Here is a 21,043-nt window from a genome sequence, read left to right as displayed (position 1 = left end):
AAAAAATAGGCCAGAGAGAGAGAGATCCATAGAACTTCAAACACTAGAGTTAGACACAGAATATAAATATGGTAAATTTATTTATGATTAACAAAACTAGAGAAGGGATGGAAAATATGAGTAAGGAGGAAGAAACTGTAAAATTTACTAAGCAAATCTTTAAAAATAGACAAAGCAAATCTTTAAAAAGAGACAAATAGGAATGAAAATTAAATAACTGAATTTAAAAACTCAATGGAGGGAAGATGCCAAAATGGCTGCAGTTGGAAGCTACACTCAGCTAAATTATAGAGCAATCAACCTGAATAACCAACTGAAGTCTAACTGAACTGAAATATTATAAGCAAGTATTTGCAGCAGAGGCACATAGAGACTGGTAAGAAGGGCAGAGATGTGGAAAGGGTTGGTCCCTGCACCCATGTGGCAGGTGAGGAGCTGGAGGGTTATCTGGGCTGCAAAACTCCTTCCCCCAGGAGCATGAGGTCTGAAGCTCATGCAGGAATCCCCAACACCAAGCAACAGAGACACAAAGAGGAGAGCATCTGGTGGTAAAAATCCGTGGGGATTCAGTCTGCCTGGGAGTGAAGGGAGTCTGCCATCTTCCCAGGGTCAAGCACTCCTGTTGTTAGCACCAGCCTGGAGAGGGCACTTCCCAGTTTCCAACTACTGGTGGCTCCCATCTGCCATACTCAGGTGCTGCAGAGGGATCTGCTGGCTGCACTCAGCAGGGATTTGGGGGTGCTCTTTTTCTGGAGAAGCTCTTGGTGGAGACTCAGACCGTGATTGAACTGTGAGGCCATTCTTCCCCACCTCCAGCACACAGCCCCTCCCACCTCCTGAATCACAGTGGCCTGCCCTGCCACTCTGTGGCCCTGCCCTGCTGAGTTCAGCCGGGAAAGGGATTAGAGTACAGCACAGAACTGGCACCTCGGACACACTGTCTTTCAGGGAGGCTTTTATCCAAGAATCAGACTGGCCAGGGCTGGGTTTGGGGGGAGAAAGGGGCAGCTGTTTGGCACTCCTATCTTTCCTGCACAGTCCACCTATCCTGGGAAGGAGAAGAAGTGCCCACCCCTCTCCTGCAGGCTTGTTGTCAACATCCCCAATGGGAGACACTTTGGATCTCCCTCCACCCCCCCCCACCCCCCGCCCCCACCACAAGTCCCAATGAGGGGGGAAGGAAGGATAGCTCAGAACTGGGACATTCAGAGTTTGTCTCCTTCAGAGGCTATTGTCTCGGTCCCTTCCTGAGGGCTCTCTGGCACCACCCCAATGGGAGACTCTTGATCACCTCCCCCATCCCCATCCCCATCCCCCAAGCCCCAGTGGTTCCTCCTGGCTGACCTTGCTCCTGCAGAGGGGATGGCTTACTGCTACCAACTGAACCTGCAGCATGCCCCTCCTGTGGGGACTGGAGTTGGAGACTCTGGCAGAGATTGAGTGGCCTGGCTCTGGAGTAGGGTCCTCATTCCCCTCATTGAGTGGCTGACCACACAGTCCTCGTGTAGGCCACTAGTGCCACCCTCTGGACCCAAGCTGCCCTCCTCTGCCAAGCTCACAACCTGGGGAAGGGTTTGTGGGTTGTGGTCAGCCTGGGTCCACTCTGCAGTCCTTCAGAAGGCTCTGGAGGAAGACCAGGCCACCTCAGGGGGAGGCAGAGTAGCAGACCGGTGGAGGCAGACCTCAGAGACCCTCAGAAATTTTACAGATATTCCATCTGTAAACTGGAGAGTATGGAGGGACTGGGAGATTATTATGCTCAGTGAAATAAGCCAGACAGAGAAAGACAAATACCATATGATCTCACTTATATGTGGAATCTAATGAACAAAATAAACTGAACAAAATAAAAACAGAGGCATGGATGCATAGAACAGACTGACAGTTGTGAGAGAGGACAGGGCATTGGGGGACTGGATGAATGAAGGATAAAACAAAACACACACGGAACACATAGCTACAGACAGCAGTGTAGTGACAGCCAGAGGAAAAGAGGGCAAGGAGTACTTGGAGGTAGGCAATGATGGGGAAATGGGTATGAAAAGAGACTGCTTGGAGCAATGGAGTGTGCAGATGTTTTACTGAGTTGTGCACTTGAAACCTGTATGGTTTTACAAGCCATTGTCACTCCAATAAATTCAATTAATAAAACAAAATTGTGGTGGTGGTTGCATAACTATGTAAATATACTAAAAATGACAGGCTGGCATACTTTAATGGGTGAATCATATGGCATATGAATATAATCCAAAAGAGCTGATATATTAAGATAAATAAATAAAAACTCTGTGGATGGGTGAAACTACAAAATAGACATAGCTGAAGGGAGAATTAAATAATTGGAAGACAGATCTAAAAGTATTATTTATAATGTAGTCTAGCAAGACATCGAGAAGAAAAATTAGATGTTATGAAAGTTGGAAGAGTGAGTGAGAAAGTTTAAAGCAAACATTGGCTTTTGCATGTTTATGCAGGTTGAAATTTCTGCTTCATCCAGCAATTCTTGTAAAAGACCAATACATCAATTTAAAACACACACACACACACACACACACACACACACACTATTAAAGGAATTAATAAGAAAAGAATTATTAAACAGAAAAAAATTGGGAAAGATAGAAATCTGAAATTAGAAATTCAGAATTCATAAAATTGCAAAAGTTCAACTGAATCAAACTTTTCAGGTAAATGTTCAACCTGGATAAACATACAAAAGCCAGTGTTTGTTTCACAAGAAATAAATCTAAAATATAACGACAGAAATTTTAAAAATAAAAAAATGCCAGGTACAAGCCTAAAAGAGCATCATCATCAGACAAATAAACTCTAAAACCCCAAAACATTAGTATAGATAGAGAGGGGCACTGCAAAATGGTAAACATGTTAATTAATCAGTAATAGGTAAACATTCCAAATTGGTGAGGCCGTAATAACAGAATCTAAATAAATCTAAAAATATATGGAAACCTGAACAGACTGAATTGCAAAGAAATAGACATCCACATCCTAGAGGGAGATTTTAACAAAAACAGTTTCGTCAATTGCTGGGTGAAGCGGAAAGAAATTGGTTAGGTCACAGACTATTTGAAAGGTACAACTAGCAAATTTGATCTAACACACTTTGAGGAGGGCAAGGTGAGAAAGAGTCAGGGTCATCTTGATTGTGAAGACAACATACCAGCCTATTTTTATCTCATGAAAACTATTGCTATTTAGGGTTGTTGTCATAGTGAATAAGTAATAATACAAGTGGTGATGCTGAGAAGTAAATAGGAGAATTATTACCACAAAATTCTGGTCTGTGGCTAACCCAGTAAGGAGAGAATATAATTGCATGAGGAAAAGAAAAAGAATCAAAGAAGGGCTCATGGAGATTTCTAGAAATGGTTATGTTCTATTGCTTTCTTTTATTTATTTTTTGTTAACCTGAGGATATTTTTTCCATTGATTTTTAAAGAGAGTAGAAGGGAGGGAGGGAGAGAGGGGGGAAAAACACACACACAAAAAAAACATCTGTGAGAGACACGTTAATTGGTTGCCTCCTGCCCAGGCCCAGACCGGATACCAGGGATCAAATCTGCAACCCAGATATGTACCCTTGACCGGAATTGAACTTGAGACCCTCTGGTGTGTGGGCCAAAGCTCTAACCACTGAGCAACTGGCCAGGGCACATGCTATTTCTTAAGCTGAGGGGTATGTATGGTATATTCAATTTTATTCATTTTATTACTCCTTAATTTTTTGTTATATTTAATACATATGTATGGAATATTTCAAAATACAATTTGGAGACAAAATAAACATATTTCTTGCTTAGGAAATAGCATTGGAAGATGAATAAAAACATGGCTGAGGATTTTAAATTAATTTTACATTATATTTTGTTTCTTATATTTTTCTTACATTTGTTTCATTATATTTTGGAGGTTTACTGAATAATTAGAGGAGAATGCAGATGCTTCCAGCATGGGTGAGCTTATACTATTTGCTTGAAGATATATGAAGACAAGATATCATCAACAGTCAATAATTTCTTTAACAACACAATGTTTTGTAGAAACACCGCTAATTATATCCATCAGTATAGCTAGGCTTTGACTAAGATAAAAATGGAAATCTGGAGTGAGTTCATGTTTACTGGTTGCTGCCATGATTCCTAGTCTTAATGAATGTTAAATAAACTATTCAAAAGTGAATTTACCTCACCAACTGTTGCCACCCACTTCTTTCTTCTTTTCAGAAATACACCTGGCAGAATTTCAGATGGATTAGGTTTCCCTGATGGTCTATATCCTGGCATTTACCTTCACTCTAGTCTACGCTCTTGGCAGAGCATATCGGATTCCCATTATATGCCAGGAATTTGTTCCTTTCTTCTGATATAACACTATTGAAAATGAGGCTTCTAAATATTCAGTTGTGTGGAATGAGTTGTCATAAATCGGATTAATGAGTAGAAGAGTTATGATTTTTTTTTTTTTAAGTTCAGCTTCATCTTGTGTTACCAGAGGCACAGAAAACTGCCAGATTAAAAAAGTCCAAGTAAGGGGTGCAGACTTTCAGCTATAAGGTAAATATGGACTGAGGATCCAATGCAAAACAGCTACAGTTCATAACACTACACAGCACAATTGAAGTGTCCCAAGAGAGTAGAACTCAAAATTTTCACCAAAATAAATAAGCAACTAAGTAAATAAATGAAGTGATGTATGTGCAATCAACTAGATGGGGAGCCGTTATATCATGAATACATATTACACCACCAGGATCTACACTTTAAATATCCCATAATTTTTTTCCCAACTTTATTCAGGTAAAATTGACAAACAAAATTGTAAGATACTTAAAGTGAACACCATAATGATCTGAAAAACATATATATTATTAAAAGATTACTCCCATCTAGCCAATAAAACAGCCATCACTTTGCATATCTCTTTGTTTAGTGGTGAGACATTCAAGTACCACTACCCTAGCCAATCTCAAACATACAACAGTGTTATCAGCAGTAGGCATCACATTTTACAGTTGATGCTCAGACCTTAATTATCTCACATAATTAGTCAAGAGCTTGTACCCTGTTATGAACCTTTCCCTATTTACTCTACCCATCACTCCTGGCAACCACTTTTCTACTCTTTGCTTCTATGAGTTTTCTTTTTTAATATATATTACATATATAAATGATACCAGGCAATATTTATCTTTCTCTCTCTGGCTTATTTCACTTAAAATTATGCTTTCAAGGTTCATCACGTCACAAATGATGGAATTTCCTCCTTTCTCATGGCTGAGTAATATTCCAGTCTGTATGCATACCACATCTTTTTAAAAAAATATATATTTTTATTGATTTTTTACAGAGAGGAAGATAGATGGATAGAGGGTTAGAAACATCGATGAGAGAGAAACATCAATCAGCTGCCTTTTGCACACCCCCTACTGGGGATGTGCCCACAACCAGGGTACATGCCCTTGATCAGAATCGAACCTGGAACTTATATATAAGCTGGGAGAAATGAGGATGCTCCTAATGAAAACCAGGCTATCAGGCAAACAAGATTTTCATTAAAAAAACAAACAAACAAACAAAAACAAAACAAAACAAAAAAAAACGAAACGCTATTCTGAGATGGGATTATATTCCTTTAAACAGCATATGCTAAATGCCATCACCAAGGACCTAGTGAAAGGAGAAAATAGTGATGCTAATGTTCAGAGCACAGAATGTTTTCTACCAGGTTGTTGATGTTGGTCTATCTATGAAGGGCCATTGCACTTGGGAGCTTCTGGTCCAAGATGGCCGTGTGGGGAGAGGCTGAACTGACCTCCTTCCAGGAACACGTCAAATTTACACCAGAGCAATTCCCCCTGATGAAGAACTGAGAGCTGACTGAACAGCTTCTGCACAACCAACAAGAGAGAGGCCACACAGACACGTGTAGGAGAGCCAGGGGCACCACCCAGTGGACACCACAGCCAACACACTGCCCTGCAGTCCAGAGGGATCCTGGGAGGTCCCACACAGATTTGCCTGCCTTGGGGCACAGGGGGGGTGGGGGGGGGGAACATAGTGGTTTAAAGGCCACCTAGGCTAGACAGGATGGAGATCCATTTACAAATCTTAGAGCATCTGTCAAGTGGGAGGGGAGCTGCTGGAACGCTCTCAGGTTGAAAGCACCAGAGTGCCATTTGTGATCCTTCCATTCCCCCTCGATCGCAAGGGCAGGAGCTTGACCCAGGTGCTCTCCCTGCAGGCCCATGCCATCCCAGTGTCCTCAGGTCCCCCAAATATGTGCTGCTTATCCCTGATCTCCCGGCAGCCTGCTCAGGTCCATGTTCCAGCTGCCCTGAGAAGGCTGCCCCCAGGACTCCTCGGCTTCACACCACCCTCGCTACCGCTACTCCCCAAGGTCTGGCTTGACCTGGGTCTCCCTGTGGTTTGCTCTAGTTTTAGCTTCCAGCAAGAGCAACTTGTGTCAGGGACTCTCCTCAGCTTCACATCTGCCCTAACTACAGCTTAATAGGTTAGTTAGTTTATTGCTAATAGTGATGTGGGTTTACTAGTAATTCTAAAGAAAGGTTATGTGTATGGTAGAACTGAGCAAAGGAGTAAATATATTAATTTTGTTGGGATCCAGGCTTCTCAGAGTGAAAGGAGTTACAAATATAAAATTGTGAAAGGCAAGAATGGTGTGAAATGGATATTTCCCCCAGTCTGTCCACTAAAAGGACAGGAGTCTGACACCTCAGTGACAATAAACACACCCAGCTTCCAGATATTGGGCTCTAATATCACAGCCCACAAAAAAGAGCCAGGGGTCCTTAGAAAAAATGGCTGTAAGTGTGGACCATCTTGTGCACAAGTTGAATGACAGAACAGTAGCCAGCTTGAACAGGCTTCAACTGACTAAATCTGGGACAATCTGAACATAAAAATAAATAATGATAGTAATGGATTATAGCCCATTGAATAAAATGAAAATCCATGGATCCATATTGAGAGAAGTAAATAATAAGAGAGAAAGAAAGACCTTTTCAGTAAAATGTTAATTAATAAATGCAGAAGGAATAACAGAGTTAAAGTATCATTATTTGGAAATCATTATAGTAATTTGATTCAGATAACAGTCAGCAATTACTCTAAGAAACAGGATATTCACCTGGCTTCAAAAATTCTCTCCACCTGGCTTCAAAAATTCTCCCCATAGTTTAGTTACTAATTGCAAGTAATGGGTGGGGGAGGGAGGGTGTAAACCTGGAGGACATGTTCAAGACTTGTTGAGCTAAGTTCAGATCAATTATGGGAACAAGTGAAAATCTCCTACCATCTGATAGAAACAATGAGAAGAACACAGCATTACTTCTGGTGTATCCTGCCACCCAAGTATAACCTGAATCTAATTAAATAGATTTAATAATTTGCAAATCCTGGGACTTTCTGCAAAGCAACTGGCCCCATCTCTTCAAAATGTCAATGTGAAGAAGGACAATGAAAGATGGAAGAAGACTGATCCAGAGAAGGAAGGCTGGAGAGAAATGACAACTGAAATGCAACAGTGACCTTAGATCCTGAAAATTTCTTACTACTGAGCACAGGTAGGACAATGGGTGACACCTGAATAAAGTCTGTGGGTTCAGTAACAGATTTTTTTTATCAATGTTAATTTCCTGTCTTTTAACACATTTATATGGTGGCTAAATAAGAGAACACTCTTGATTTTAAGAAATATACACTTGAAGTATTTAGAGGCTAAGAAAAAGAAAACTATTACACTGTGGTTTGACTTATTTAACTGTGGCTCTAATATAATTTCATGTGTAAATATTTTTAAAAATCAAATTTAATGTACCTTTCTCAACTTCACCTTGTTTGGAATTTTCTCTGCATCATCACTGTGTCTGAAAAATAAATTGACCCAGTTTATAATATTATTAAAATGTAATTTGAAAAATCCTAATGGAAATGTCAATTTTCTTTACCCTGGATCTGGATTTGTATTCTCTGTCTTCTCATTTGTTTCATGTTCATTAACACCTTCTGCAAAACATTAAGTAAAAGAAAAACAATTTAAATGAAGGTTGATTCGTGTGTGTGTGTGTGTGTGTGTGTGTGATGGAAGCATTACTAGTCACTGAAAATAAAAAATTCACCTGTACTGACACAATATTCATCTTAATGATGTATTTTATAAACACAAATATCCCCCAAGATTTTTCATTACATCAGAGCAGTTTATCAGAGGCAGACATAATTACAGTAAAATGAGATGCCGTTTCAAAATAGAATGTAGGAATTAAAAATTCTCAATCTAGCCTGGGCTGACCTGGCTCAGTGATTGAGCATCGACCTATGAACCAGGAGGTCACAGTTCAATTCCCATTCAGGGCACAAGCCTGGGTTGTAGGCTCAACCCCCAGTGTGGGGCGTGCAGGAGTCAGCCAATCAATGGTTCTCTTTCATCATTGAGATATCTCTCTCTCTCTCTCTCTCTCTCTCTCTCTCTCTCTCTCTCTCTCTCTCTCTCTCTCTCCTCTCCTACCTTCCTCTCTGAAATCAATAAAAATGTATTTTTTTAAAAAAAAATTCTCAATATTATGCAAGAAAATATTTTCAGTACAAAAGAGTAACCTGAGGTCTGCTAATAAAGATATGAGAGAGAGTTCCACCAGACTGGCTGAAGAATGGAAAGGACATTTTTTCCTCTTTTGCTAGAAACTGTAAACTCAACCATTAATTTAAGGTAAATATTGAGGTAAAGTAATTTTCTTGTATACATATTTGGAAATATAGAAAGAAGATGTGAATGGACAGTTAATTAAACATATAACCCAAACATTGCAAATTTATGGCTATTGCCCATATGACTAGACCCGCTGTGGCCATATCTACATGTGATACCTTCCATCTCCAGTCCGGGATTGACTGATCCATTGCAATAAGTCATCTGAATGGCCTTGACCTGTGCTTGAGCACTGATGATCTGCTGTGCCACAGCCTCCACGATGGGCATCACCATGGCAGCAGTGGAAGTGTTGCTAAGCCACATAGATAAGAAGGCAGTACTGCACATGAACCCCAATGTCAGCCTGAAATGAGAGGAGAGGACTCTTAGTATGAGCTGGGCTCCTAGCTTAACTAACCGCATGGTTTAACTGTAAAGGATGCTGCTGTTGATGGGTTGGGAATTCATTTGTTCAAAACATGGATGGTTAGGGTGCCTCCCAGGCAACAAACTTGGAAGACAGTCATAAACCGAATAAATCAAAGCGGCAGAGGTAAGAGGGAAGTTCTTATAAGTTTTGTTTCTCAGGAAACCATAAAAGTCTTATCTCCCAAAACAGAATAATGACTAAATGCATAACCAGCCTGCAAGTTGTAAGATGATATAACGGTTTCTAATATTATGTCAATATTTGAATGCACTTTCCTTCAAATTCTAGTAAGACAAGATGCAATCAACTTTTGAATGTGGATCTCTTATTTTATTTATTTTTTTCATCTTTTGGTCATATCTCTGTAAGATAGGAGGTTGCCAAGAAGGCATAGAGGGAAGGAGAGAGATTAATTTTTATAAACCTGACTTCTACTTTTTCACTACTTGGGTTTAATATGTGGTGGGTGGAGGAAATGGTTAAAAAGCAATGGCTAAATTGAGGCTTCAGAATTTTCTGTAGATTCTATTATTCATGCTTGTCTGAATCTGACATTCCTGCCTGTTGTCAAAAACTGCTTACATTACATGGTCTTCTTTTAGAGTAGTTCTTCTCCCTTAATAATAACATACCTACTAGTAAAACTATAGGACTTTAAACCATGTCTATAAGCTTTCAAAATCACACTTGGGTAAAAACTTGATCTTTTGAGTAGAAGAACCCAGAAAATCATTCAGAAGCACATCTTTCCATATAGACTAAAGCCACTTATTAAATTCTTTAACTTCCTTTAAAAATAGATATACAAGCCCAGTTGGCATGTCTCAGTGGTTGAGCATCAACCTATGAATCAGGAGGTCACAGTTGATTTTTGGTCAGGGCATAAGCCTGGGCTGTGGGCTGGACCCTTGGTGTTGGGTATACAGGAGGATCTGATTGATTAGTTTCTCTCATCATTGATGTTTCTGTCTCTCTCCCCCTCTCCATTCCTCTCTAAAATAAAAAAATATATATTTTAAAAATAGATGTACAAGAAGAATTTTACACTATAAGTTTCAACTTCAGATAAGGTGAATATTTTCTATGTGTAAAACAAAATGACAACAAAAAAATATTAGAAATCTGCTTAAACAAGAAATTACCTCCCTCTATAAAAGCCTAATATGCAAATTGCCCCCATGAGAGTTTGACCAGGAGACCAATCACTCATTATGATGTGCACTGACCACCAGGGGGCAGAATGGAACAAAGGAAGGTCCCAGCTGACAGTGGAAGCCAGCAGCCAGGAAAGGGAGGCCCCAACCAGTGGCCTGAAAGCCCCTATCATCCCTGATTGCCGGACTTGCCTAGGGACCCTACCTGTGCATGAATTTGGTGCACTGGGCCTTTAGTTCTTAAAAAAAGAGGTATGGGGGGATTAATGGTGATGGAAGGAGACTTAATCAGTGGTGGTGAACACACAACACAAAATGCAGATGATGTATTATAGAATTGGATATCTGAAAAATATAAATTTTATTAAGCAATGTCATTCCAATAAATTCAACAAGAAATAAGAGAAAACTAGAAGCAATTTTAACTCAATGCATTGGCAAGACATAAAAATCTTCCAATAAAAAAGGTTGGGATCAGATAAGGTTTCTGTTTGATAAAAATGCCTTAAATTGAAAAGCAATTTAGTGGCATAATGGATAGTGCTCTGCTGTGCAGTAAAGAGGCACATCTCTATAGCACCCAGGAAGCCTGGAACACTGTGTCACTCTTAAGACGTGAAATGCCCTTAATACATATATGTTATACAATTTTTAAGTAAATATTTTTTTTAATTTGTCTCATCTGAGTTATTTGTTTTTGTATTTAATGAAACAGTTTGCTCCATAAATGATGAACACAGATGTGGTTATATCTTAGAATGAATTATGCAACAAAATTCAATACAATTTTCTCATTTTCAAAGAAAGATGAGGGAAGAACCACCTAAGGCTTTAAAGCATAATGCCATTATGCAAATGATATTGACACTGAAAAGTTATTTTAACTTACATCTACATTCTTAAGAGCTGGAATTAAAACTAAAATAGCCAATTAATTTAATGGGGGGAAATTCATTTCAGTGGAGAAAATCAGTCAAATGAGTGATTTCACATGCTATGAATAAAATTTGCCTACTGTAAGCACCCCAACAAAGGGGCAGAAAGTGAGCCCACAACTTAGGTATGTGCCCTTGACCAGAACCAAGCCCAAGACCCTTAGGTGCATGGACCAATGTTCTAACCACTGACCAATACCAGCCAGAGCTAGAGGAAGTTTCTTAATTGATTATTTCACTTTGCAACTGTTCATTTAAATACAAAAATGTTGCCCTGGCTGGTTTTGCTTAATGGGATATAGTGTTGAAGGGTCCCTGTTTGATTCAGGTCAAGGGCACATACCTTAGTTGTGGGCTCCTAATTGATGTGTTTCACATGGATATTTCTGTCTTTCCCTCTCATTTCCACCCTCTCTAAAATCAATGGGGGGAAAAAAATATATCCTTGGGTGAGGATTAAAATAAATAAATAAATAAATAAATAAATAAATAAATAAATACGGAAAGAAAGGAAAATGTCCACCTTGGAATTTTTTTGCACACATTTGTATTTTGTCAGTAATGTCATTGTCTTTGGTTCCTAACATCCTCCATGTGACTAAGGATGCTCTTGAACAAGTCTTGAATGTGTAATCAGCCAAATAAACAAGATAGTATGAAATCTACTCTGAAGTCTATCAATCTTGCATGTTGATGTTTAAGGCTTCTCTCGCCTTTGATTCCTGTGGTACATAAAAGGTAAGAGGGTTGTGTGCAATCTCCCTATAACTAGACCTTCATTGAAAATAAAGTTGTTCTTTCTACAACTCAAGTATATTTTATATCACTTTCATATTTTTGGAGAAAATGAAGTCATGAAGTATACTGCAATGCAAATGATTGCCTTGATATGCATTGCTTTTTTGGCTATTTGCTCTGCACAAAAACGATCTGTTGAGAATGTAAACCTGGAACAGGAAATGCAGAGCTTACCATACTGGGTTCACACCCACCATCAGCACCATTTTCAGAGCAATCCTTTTGTGCAAATTCCATTTTTCTATTGATGTTGCTAAACAGATGACTCCAATCAGCAGTAGGTGAAAATCTTTGAAATAAGCAGATGCCACCTGAAATTATAATTAAATCCACGATTATTTAGGTTGGTGGGGGGAATAACATTACACACAAAAGGCATTATCTCATTGCTCTTAACTTTGACTTTCAGTTACAGAATATTTCTATTTTGTTGAGAGAAATGTGTATGTGTTTTACTACAACTCTAAAAATGTTTTATATTCTTACCCAGAAGTAGTAGTTTTAAGGGAAAATATTCAGGGTAAAAAAGAGAGAACTCAGGATTCTGGGTTTTTAAACCACTGAATAACATCAGACAAAGGCTGTCTATCCCTTAATTTCTCCATCTGTACAATGGGGTTAATTGGGTTATGCTCCTACCATAGAATGTCAATGCCTATAATTTGGGAAAGTCCTAAATTGAGCTTTCAAATCACCAATATATTTATTACCAATTGTATTTTAAATAGTTTTTCCTTCAAAATTAATTATTTTAAATAACCTTGAATGGGTCAATATTTTAAGTCATTCTTAGCTAACACCATTCAGATTCAGTAAAGTGTACAAACATTTGGGGCAACCATTTGCAGCAGTATTTAGCAAAGAATGAACACATAATATTAAGTAAATGATTCAATCAATTTTCTTTAATTCATTAATTACTCTAACATTGAATATGCATCTGCCATGTACCAAACTGTTATGAGCAGGGGATATAGGTATAAATGGCTGACTATGTTTGCTCTTCCCACCTCTTCAATGCTCAAAAATCAAACTTTTCTAAATAAATCTCACTATTTTACTTTATTGCAGAGTCCTGTTTGTTTTCTTCTTAGCACACCACACTGTGTGAATACTGTTTGTTTACCTGTGTGTTACATGTCTTCTCTATTGTACTACACATTCTGTTTTGCTAGTCATTGTGTAACTGGCAGCTAGCACAGTCCTGCTATGGAATAGGAGCTTAGTATATAGTATTGGATAAATGAGAAAGAGAGAAAGGAAATCAGTGAATAAGTTGTGGTTACTGAGCTCCTAAGTTCCAATTATCTACACTCTGTTCCCAAAATGCTATCCTCCTAACTCACTCCCTTAACTGTTATCTTGGTATAAGTATTCTTTCAATTTATTAATCTACTATGTAGTGCTTCCAAACTTATGAACCTTATTTATTTATTTATTTATTTGTTTGTTTATTTATTTATTTATTTATTTATTTTGTCCCTGGTCCTAACCCTGACTCTACAAATTTTTCTTCTTGGCCTTCTTAGAAAATTACCTTCTTGTGCTCTTTTCTTTTTCTTGTTTTTAAATATATTTTATTGATCTTTTTACAGAGAGGAAGAGAGAGGGACAGAGAGTTAGAAGCATCGATGAGAAAGAAACATCAATGAGCTGTTTCCTGCACACTCCCCACTGGGGATGTGCCCACAACCAAGGTACATGCCCTTGACCAGAATTGAACCTGGGACCCCTGAGTCTGCACGCCGACACTCTATCCACGGAGCCAAACCGGTCAGGGCTTCTGCCCTTTTCTTTTTATTTTATTTTATTTTATTTTATTTTATTTTATTGATTTTTTTTTGCCCCCCTCCCTCCCTCCCACATATACCCTCCCTCCCCAGAGTTTTATGTCCATTGGTTGTACTTATATGCATGTCACAAGTCCTTCGGTTGATCTATTATCTCCCCCCTGCCCTTTTCTTAAATGTTGATATTCTGTCTGCATTCTTCTTGTTTTATACACCTAATGATTGAATCTTATGATTTCAATTTATATCTCAATGTGACTAAAATAATGCCTGGCACATAATAGGCATTCAATACATATTTATTGAATGAATTCTGAAGAGTAAAATGTTTATATCCAGACAGATAAGTCTGAGTTCCAGACTGGTGTATCCAACATTCCCATTTGAATTTTCCACAAATATCTAAAAACTCAACATTCCTCTTTTTGTGGTGATTGAAACTTTCATCTATTCTGTTCCTCAAATCAGAAACCTAAGGGCCAGCCACGATTCCCTTTTCACTTTCAATATGTGTGTATTAGTCACCAAACTCTATTATTTCTAGTTTCTTCAAATCTTTTAAGTTTGTCACATTCCTACCTTCATTAAGTTCCTTGACATTTCTTACTTGGTTTCTGCATAATCTTTCCTTGTCTAATTCACTCATTGCCATTGTCATAGTCACTTTTCTAAAGTGTGAATCTGATCACATTATTGTCCTTCCTATACTTCTTCAGAGGACCCCACGTCTTTTAAGATCAAACCTAATCTTTCAATATGACTTAAAGACTCTTTATTATTTAGTTCCATCTCATCTGTTCTGCTTAGTCTTCCAGTGCTCCGCCAACTCCTCTATTATGCAGTTCACAAACATAAAAATGCTGTAGCACTCTCTTGTCATTTAACTGGAAGGATCCTTACTCTCACCTTGGTTATCCTTTACCTTCCTTCATGAATGAACTCAGATATCAAATCTGCAAAGATTGACCACCCCCGATTTGGTCTGATGGTACATTCTTTTGTTATAGTACATCTTAATCTGTATAGAGATCATTTCTTTATTTCATTCAACTAGATACATTTTGAAGCCACAGATGTGTCTTATTGGTCATTGTATTTATGGACTTAACACATGCCTGGCCATGTATTGTCACTCAACAGGTATTGAATTAATAAGTCTAAACTCAAAAGAGTTTACAGGGTGTTAAAGGAGGAAAAATAAGTTAACAAAGAGCATGACAATGAATCACAGGTACATGAGAGCTACATCATCAAGGTATGGTTGAAGTTTCAAAGAGTAAGTGACCACTTTTTCGTAAGGGAATTTGGAAAATTTTACAGGATCTGATACTTGATTTGATAATTGTAAGATAGACATTTGAGCTTTCCTCTACTCTTATCTCTTTGAAGTTTTGCTCGTTGAATTAAGCCCCACTGATCCTATCTCAACAATACTCTGTACTTAAATGAGAGGAAAAAGGCAAGATTCTTTTTAAAACACAAAGGAACACATAGAAGCAAGCTATTATTAGTAACTAATTAAACACAGAAAGAGGTCCAGGACCATGAGATATGCTTTTTATAATATCTTTAGATTATACTAGAACTTGACAGGCTTTTTCTATAAAGAATTAATAAATAGTTTAGACTTTGTGAGCCTTATAATTTCTATAATAAGTATTATTTCAACTTATCTTTGTGCACAAAAGTAGCCAAAGATAATACATAAATGAGTGACCATAGCTGTGTGTGTTTCCAACAAAACTTTTTATCTTAAAAACTGGGTTGCAGGCTGGCTATATCCCTCAGATTTATGGTTTGTCAATCTCATAATAGAATATGTAAATAAATTATGGCCTTCAGCCCAATTGTCTAAATAAAATTAGTTGTTAAACCTAAGAAGGAATTTTTGCATTCCATTTTCCATTGTTTGTTTTTCATCAGAGTTAGGATATATGAAGAACTTTAGCCATGTTTATAGTCTACTTGTATAGAAGGTAATACAAGAAGGTGATATCAGTTTGTAAATGATGTTGATAAATATAACTATTTTCAAGGCAAAGTTGGTATGTCAAATCAGATACCTAATAAAACTTGAAATCCATTTGCAACATCAAGGTAGTTATATTTGTTTCAAATGGGATTTCATCAAGAAACATGAGCTTTTGTGATCAGAGCACCTGGGTTCTGTCTTAGCTATGTAATTTATATCAGTTTAGCAAACTTCTACAAGCCAATATACTTACCCATGAAAGTAAAATAATACTTCACATCAGGTTTGTGAATTAAAATAAATTTTGGGGGATACTTTGTCACTTCTAATGTGTATGATTATAAAGCTTATCCTATATAATAAAAGGCTAATTGGAACAACTGAACAATCGTTCGCTATGACATGAGCTGACCACCAGGGGGCGTGTGCAGAACACAGTGGGCATTGGCCCCAGCAGGATGGTGGAGCAGGTGAGTGGGGATGCCAGACTAAGTTGGGGTACCAGTCACTGTCAGGAGGTGAGGAGGGGAAGGGGGGAGCCTCTGATGTTACTGAAATTCTTTGCTCCTGCATGCTGAAGTCCCACCTGGTGCTCACACCTGCTGCCTGCACTGGCCCCGCTTGCACCCGCAGCCAGTGCCCAGCACCAGTCCCAATCACTCAGCACCATTACTGGATTCGAGCAGCAGCTGCCCACCCTGATCACCCCTGAGGGGTTCTCCACCTCCCCCTGCTCCTGAGGGATGATCAGGGCAGCAGCTGCGACTCACACCCACTGCTGGTGCCAGGCCAAATCACTCCGCACCCCTGCTGGAAAACAATGGAGGGGGGCCATGGCAGGAGGGGCTAGGCAGGATCCTGGAGGATGGGCTGAGACCCACAGCCTTGTGGCCCACAATTCCTTTCAAGGTGCATGAATTCATGCACTGGGCCCCTAGTATTTTAATAATATACTTAAAAGAATATTTACTTATATTGTGGTGCTAAATCCAATGGTCAATTTCCAGTTTTCACATTAATTGACCTATTAGAGCATTTGACACTTTGGATCATTGCCTCATTCTTAAAACATTTCCTTCACTTGCATTTCTAAACCCCACAATCTCATGGTGTCCCTTCTATCTCAATAACCTTTCATTCTCAGTCTTCTTTGCTAGCAATTTCTTTTATCACCAACCTCTTAGTTCTCCAGAGCTTAGTTCTTGGTCCTCTTTGCTTTTCTATCTTCACTTGGTCTCTAAATGATGTCTTCAAATCTTAGGGCTGCTGAATAGCAAATCTATATTTCCAACTCAGCTGTCTCATGAACTCTGGACTCATTTGTGTCTAACTGCTTGCTGAACACCTTCACTTGGATATAAAATAGGTCTTTCAAACTTAGCGTCCAACAGTGAGCTCCAGGTGTCAGTCTCTCTCCTGCAACAAGCCCACTTTGCTCGTAGTCTTCATTCCAATTGGTAGCAACTCCTTTTTTCCAGCTGGCTGATTAAAAGCTGTGAGAGCCCTAGCCAGTTTGGCTCAATGGATTGAGTGTCAGCCTGTGGACCAAAGGCTCCCAGGTTTGATTCCTGTCTAGGGCACATATCTTGGTTGTAGGTTCCTCTCCAGCCCAGGACCTGGTCGGGGCTCCTACAGGAGGTAATCAATCAATGTGTTTCTCTCACATTGATATTTCTCTCTGTCTTGCCCCCTCTCTTCTACTCTCTCTAAAAATCAATGGAAAAATATCCTCTGGTAAGGATTTAAAAAAAAAAAAAAAAAAAGCTGTGATGAACCTACCCCCCCCCCCTTTTTTTTTTCTTTCTTGTGCCATATCAAATCATTCAGGAAATTACTAATAAAATATATAATTAAAAATAGATATAATATATTCAACATCCCTATTACTATTCCTGGTCTGAACTACCATGGCCTGTCACCTATATTATAGCAAAAAAAAACCCACAAAAACCCTACAACCTTGTTCTCAACACAGAAGCCCATGTTATTCTTTTAAAATAAAAGTCAAATTGATCATATCACCCTTCGAGGCTCTTTAGAGGGTCTAACTTCATTCACAGTTAGAACCTTATTGTGGCCACCCTAGCCAGTTTTGCTCAGTGGATAGAGCTTCGGCCTGCAGACTGAAGGGTATCAGGTTTGATTTTGGTCTAGGACACATGCCAGGTTGTGGGCTCGACCCCCCAGTAGGGGGCATGCGGGAGTCAACCAAACAATGATTCTCTCTGAATATTGATATTTCCATCTTGCTCTTCCTCTCCCTGCCTCTCTGAAATCAATAAAGATATATTTTAGAAAACAAACGTTATCGTGGCCTATTTTGGCCTACCAGAGTCCAGTTCCTCTTCTCATTATCTCCTTGACATTTCTACCATTCCCTCCTTCATTCACTCTGCTCCAATCACACTGCAGATATATACCTGCGTTAAGGTCTTTGCACGGGATATTTCCCCTTCAGTGATGGCTGTTCCCCAAATACCCAAATGGCTAACTCCTTCATCTTCTGTAAATCTTCATTCAAGTATGGACACCTCATTAATAATTTTATTTAAAACTGAAACCTGACCTCATTCTTCTGTTGCACTTTTTTATAGCACCAATTACCTCCTAACTCAATAAGGAATTTACCTATTCTTTAAGGTATATTGTTTGCTATCTCTTTATTCCTAGGAAGACAGGGACATTTTGTCTGTTTTTATTTATTGATATATTCTAAAGTGTCTGGCAGAGTCCTAGCACATAAATATTTATTAAATGACTGAGTAAATATATGACATTTTATAGTACATTTGTATCTTTATATCTATATATTTAAATTTATATATAAATGTGTTTTACATATTTAGCATTTCAAATTTATTCAATGATAAGAGAATTCAATACTTGTTGATGCTCTTCATACAACAATGTGCTCAGTAATGTTGGAGTGGGTAGTTTGATAGGTATGAGCAGGGAAAGATAACTAAGATCAAAGGGAAGACTTGGGAGATGTGACAAACAAGAATTAACCAAGAGTGAGCAGACCCAAGAGTGAGAAAGGGGGAGACTTGAAACCTTCTCCAAGATGTGGTATAACAGCTTAACATCTGGGTGGGGCAGCCTTGAAACCTGAGGAGGTTTGGGTTTGTTGTTCTTTTGTTGTTGTTGTTGTTGTTGTTGTTTGTAAACTCCACAGTATAAAATTACAAAACCCAAACAAGTGGGGCATTTGGTTTGGCTTCTGTCAGCTAAGCTTCCATATACTTGGATTATATCTGAGTATATTTCCTTTAATTGCAAATAAACTCTCACATGCTTTGCTATTTTGGTACTGTCTCTCATTTGAATTCCTTCTTACAAATAAGACAAGAACCAGGGCACAGAGCCCACCTCTAACAAAAAATAAGATATAGGTATTTAGCACTGGCTTGATAAATAATGTTAAAACTGTGGTGGCCAAACAAAGACATGTGTAGGGCTCTGAACTTGGATAAAGATAGTAAAGAAATATTATTCTCTTCAATGACAGATGAGATTCCAAAATGCTGCAATAGGCTGGAATGACAGTTTCACACTATTAAACAAACTTTAAGTGTGAATATTAAAATGCATAAGAATATTTGATACTTAGTTTGCACGACTGTTTCAGATGTATTATTTGAGTTGATTGTTATAACCCTTGAATTGTGTGGCATTATCATTCCCCATTTACCGATGGAGGGGGGAAAAAGCATTATTAAAAGACATGATAAGGATCATGCAAGTAATTATTAGGAATATCATGTGTTCAGCTCAGGTCTTCTGACTGAATCTCTAGCCCTTTCCTTGTAGCTTAGGTCAGCTACTTTTGAGAAAAAGGCCATTGCCCTGTGTGGACAGAGGATCACAAGACTAAAAAAAAAAAAAAAAACTTAAAAGTTATAAGGACTTTGATTTGTTTCAAGCTCCAGTTAAGGTTACCAGGTGAAAAGTCACATAAAGTTTAAAATGAATTTGAGCTTAAATACCAGAAGGGAGATGATAAACTCACTTTAGCTTTGCAACAATCAGAATGCTTCTAGAGGGGACCGGGCAGCCCGTGTGGGGAGCTACCTGTTGAGGGGCGGGGAGGGACCATCATCCGAGCCCACCCACTTCTGGAGGAAAGAGCCAGACTGCTCGGAGGTAAGTCTGTTCACCAAGTGGGACCCCAGGGCCTTCTGTATGTTCATCAAGGAGAGCTGGCCGTGACCACCTCAAAGGATGGCTCCATCCCCACTCCTGGCTCTGATGATGCCACCACTTGTCACATTGTAGTCCCGAGGCACACAGCTAATGGGCTACCTGCTTGATACACTGTGGTGGCACCTACACCCAAACTAAGGCCCCTTGGTCATGAACTCCATAAAATCCTTTCCCAATCGCTCTCAGTGTGGAACCCTCATAGGAGGCTCTATGGACAATGGGCAGTTGTCACGAAAATGTACTCATCAACTTCTTAGTGAATTTGACAGACAAGAAGATCACATTCACTTAATGACATTGTATGTGGCGGAATTAAATGACTTGGAAGAAAATGAAAACCACTTCCCAGTGATTTATGGCCTTGCTGTCAACACAGAATCTGCAGAAATTCATAGAGTCTCCTTCCAAGATTGCAGTCCGGAGGAGCTGCCAGAGGCGCCAGCTTTGGTTTCTACGATGCAAAGACAGAGCAACTTCACACACGCCTTTATTCCTGGATGCCGTTTCTACATGTGGATTTCTGGTTGCAACAAATACTAGAGAACCTTTCCATTTCACCTCTGCTGACCCCCTTGCCCCCACGTTGTTGGACATAGTAGATCTACCTGATTTTTTTTCACAAACACGCTATTTCCTAGAAAATAAAGCTCTACACTGCAAACAAATAAACAAACAAAAAGGAAAATATATTTTCTCCAGCAAACTAAAACTAGGAATTGCCAAAGAAAACAACTTTGGGAAATGACAAAGACAACTGGTAGGGGTTGGACAGAATGTGTTATGGGAACTACATCTACTGAGTCTTGGTGTCTTTTAAATGACTCAAAATATAAAATCTTATTTTGCCAAAGGAAAATAAAAAGTATGTTTCTAGAGTGATCTATAGTGTTTACTTTTGTCAGTGTACAAACAATACTACTATTATTGACTGACCTATATTGAGTGCTTACTATGTGACAGACTTTGCGTTTTTAACTATTTAATCCTTAAGAGTCATTGATAAGCCAGAGGTAGTTTAGCCAAGAGAAAAG

General features: G+C 38.8%; 1 protein-coding gene and 1 pseudogene across 2 annotated transcripts in view; one reads left to right on the top strand and one right to left on the bottom strand.

The window, feature by feature from the left end:
• Positions 1–21,043, bottom strand: part of SLC13A1 (solute carrier family 13 member 1) — a 77,724-nt gene that overhangs the window by 39,393 nt on the left and 17,288 nt on the right. The window contains exons 3-6 of the mRNA XM_084897674.1: positions 12,222–12,358; positions 8,907–9,094; positions 7,988–8,045; positions 7,858–7,906 (exon numbers count right to left, since the gene is read on the bottom strand). Of these exons, the coding sequence (XP_084753800.1) occupies positions 7,858–7,906; positions 7,988–8,045; positions 8,907–9,094; positions 12,222–12,358 (432 nt within the window). The remainder of the gene's footprint in view (positions 1–7,857; positions 7,907–7,987; positions 8,046–8,906; positions 9,095–12,221; positions 12,359–21,043) is intronic.
• LOC311629305 (protein N-terminal asparagine amidohydrolase-like) lies at positions 16,268–20,621 on the top strand (annotated as a pseudogene). The gene is made up of 2 exons: positions 16,268–16,279; positions 19,850–20,621. The product of its transcript is annotated as a protein N-terminal asparagine amidohydrolase-like (transcript).

This window comes from Pipistrellus hanaki (assembly GCF_964339955.1).
Source record: "Pipistrellus hanaki genome assembly, chromosome: 10".
NCBI lineage: Eukaryota > Metazoa > Chordata > Mammalia > Chiroptera > Vespertilionidae > Pipistrellus > Pipistrellus hanaki.
The sequence above is the reverse complement of the archived record's forward strand: the minus strand, read 5'-3'. Positions and strand labels throughout refer to the sequence as shown.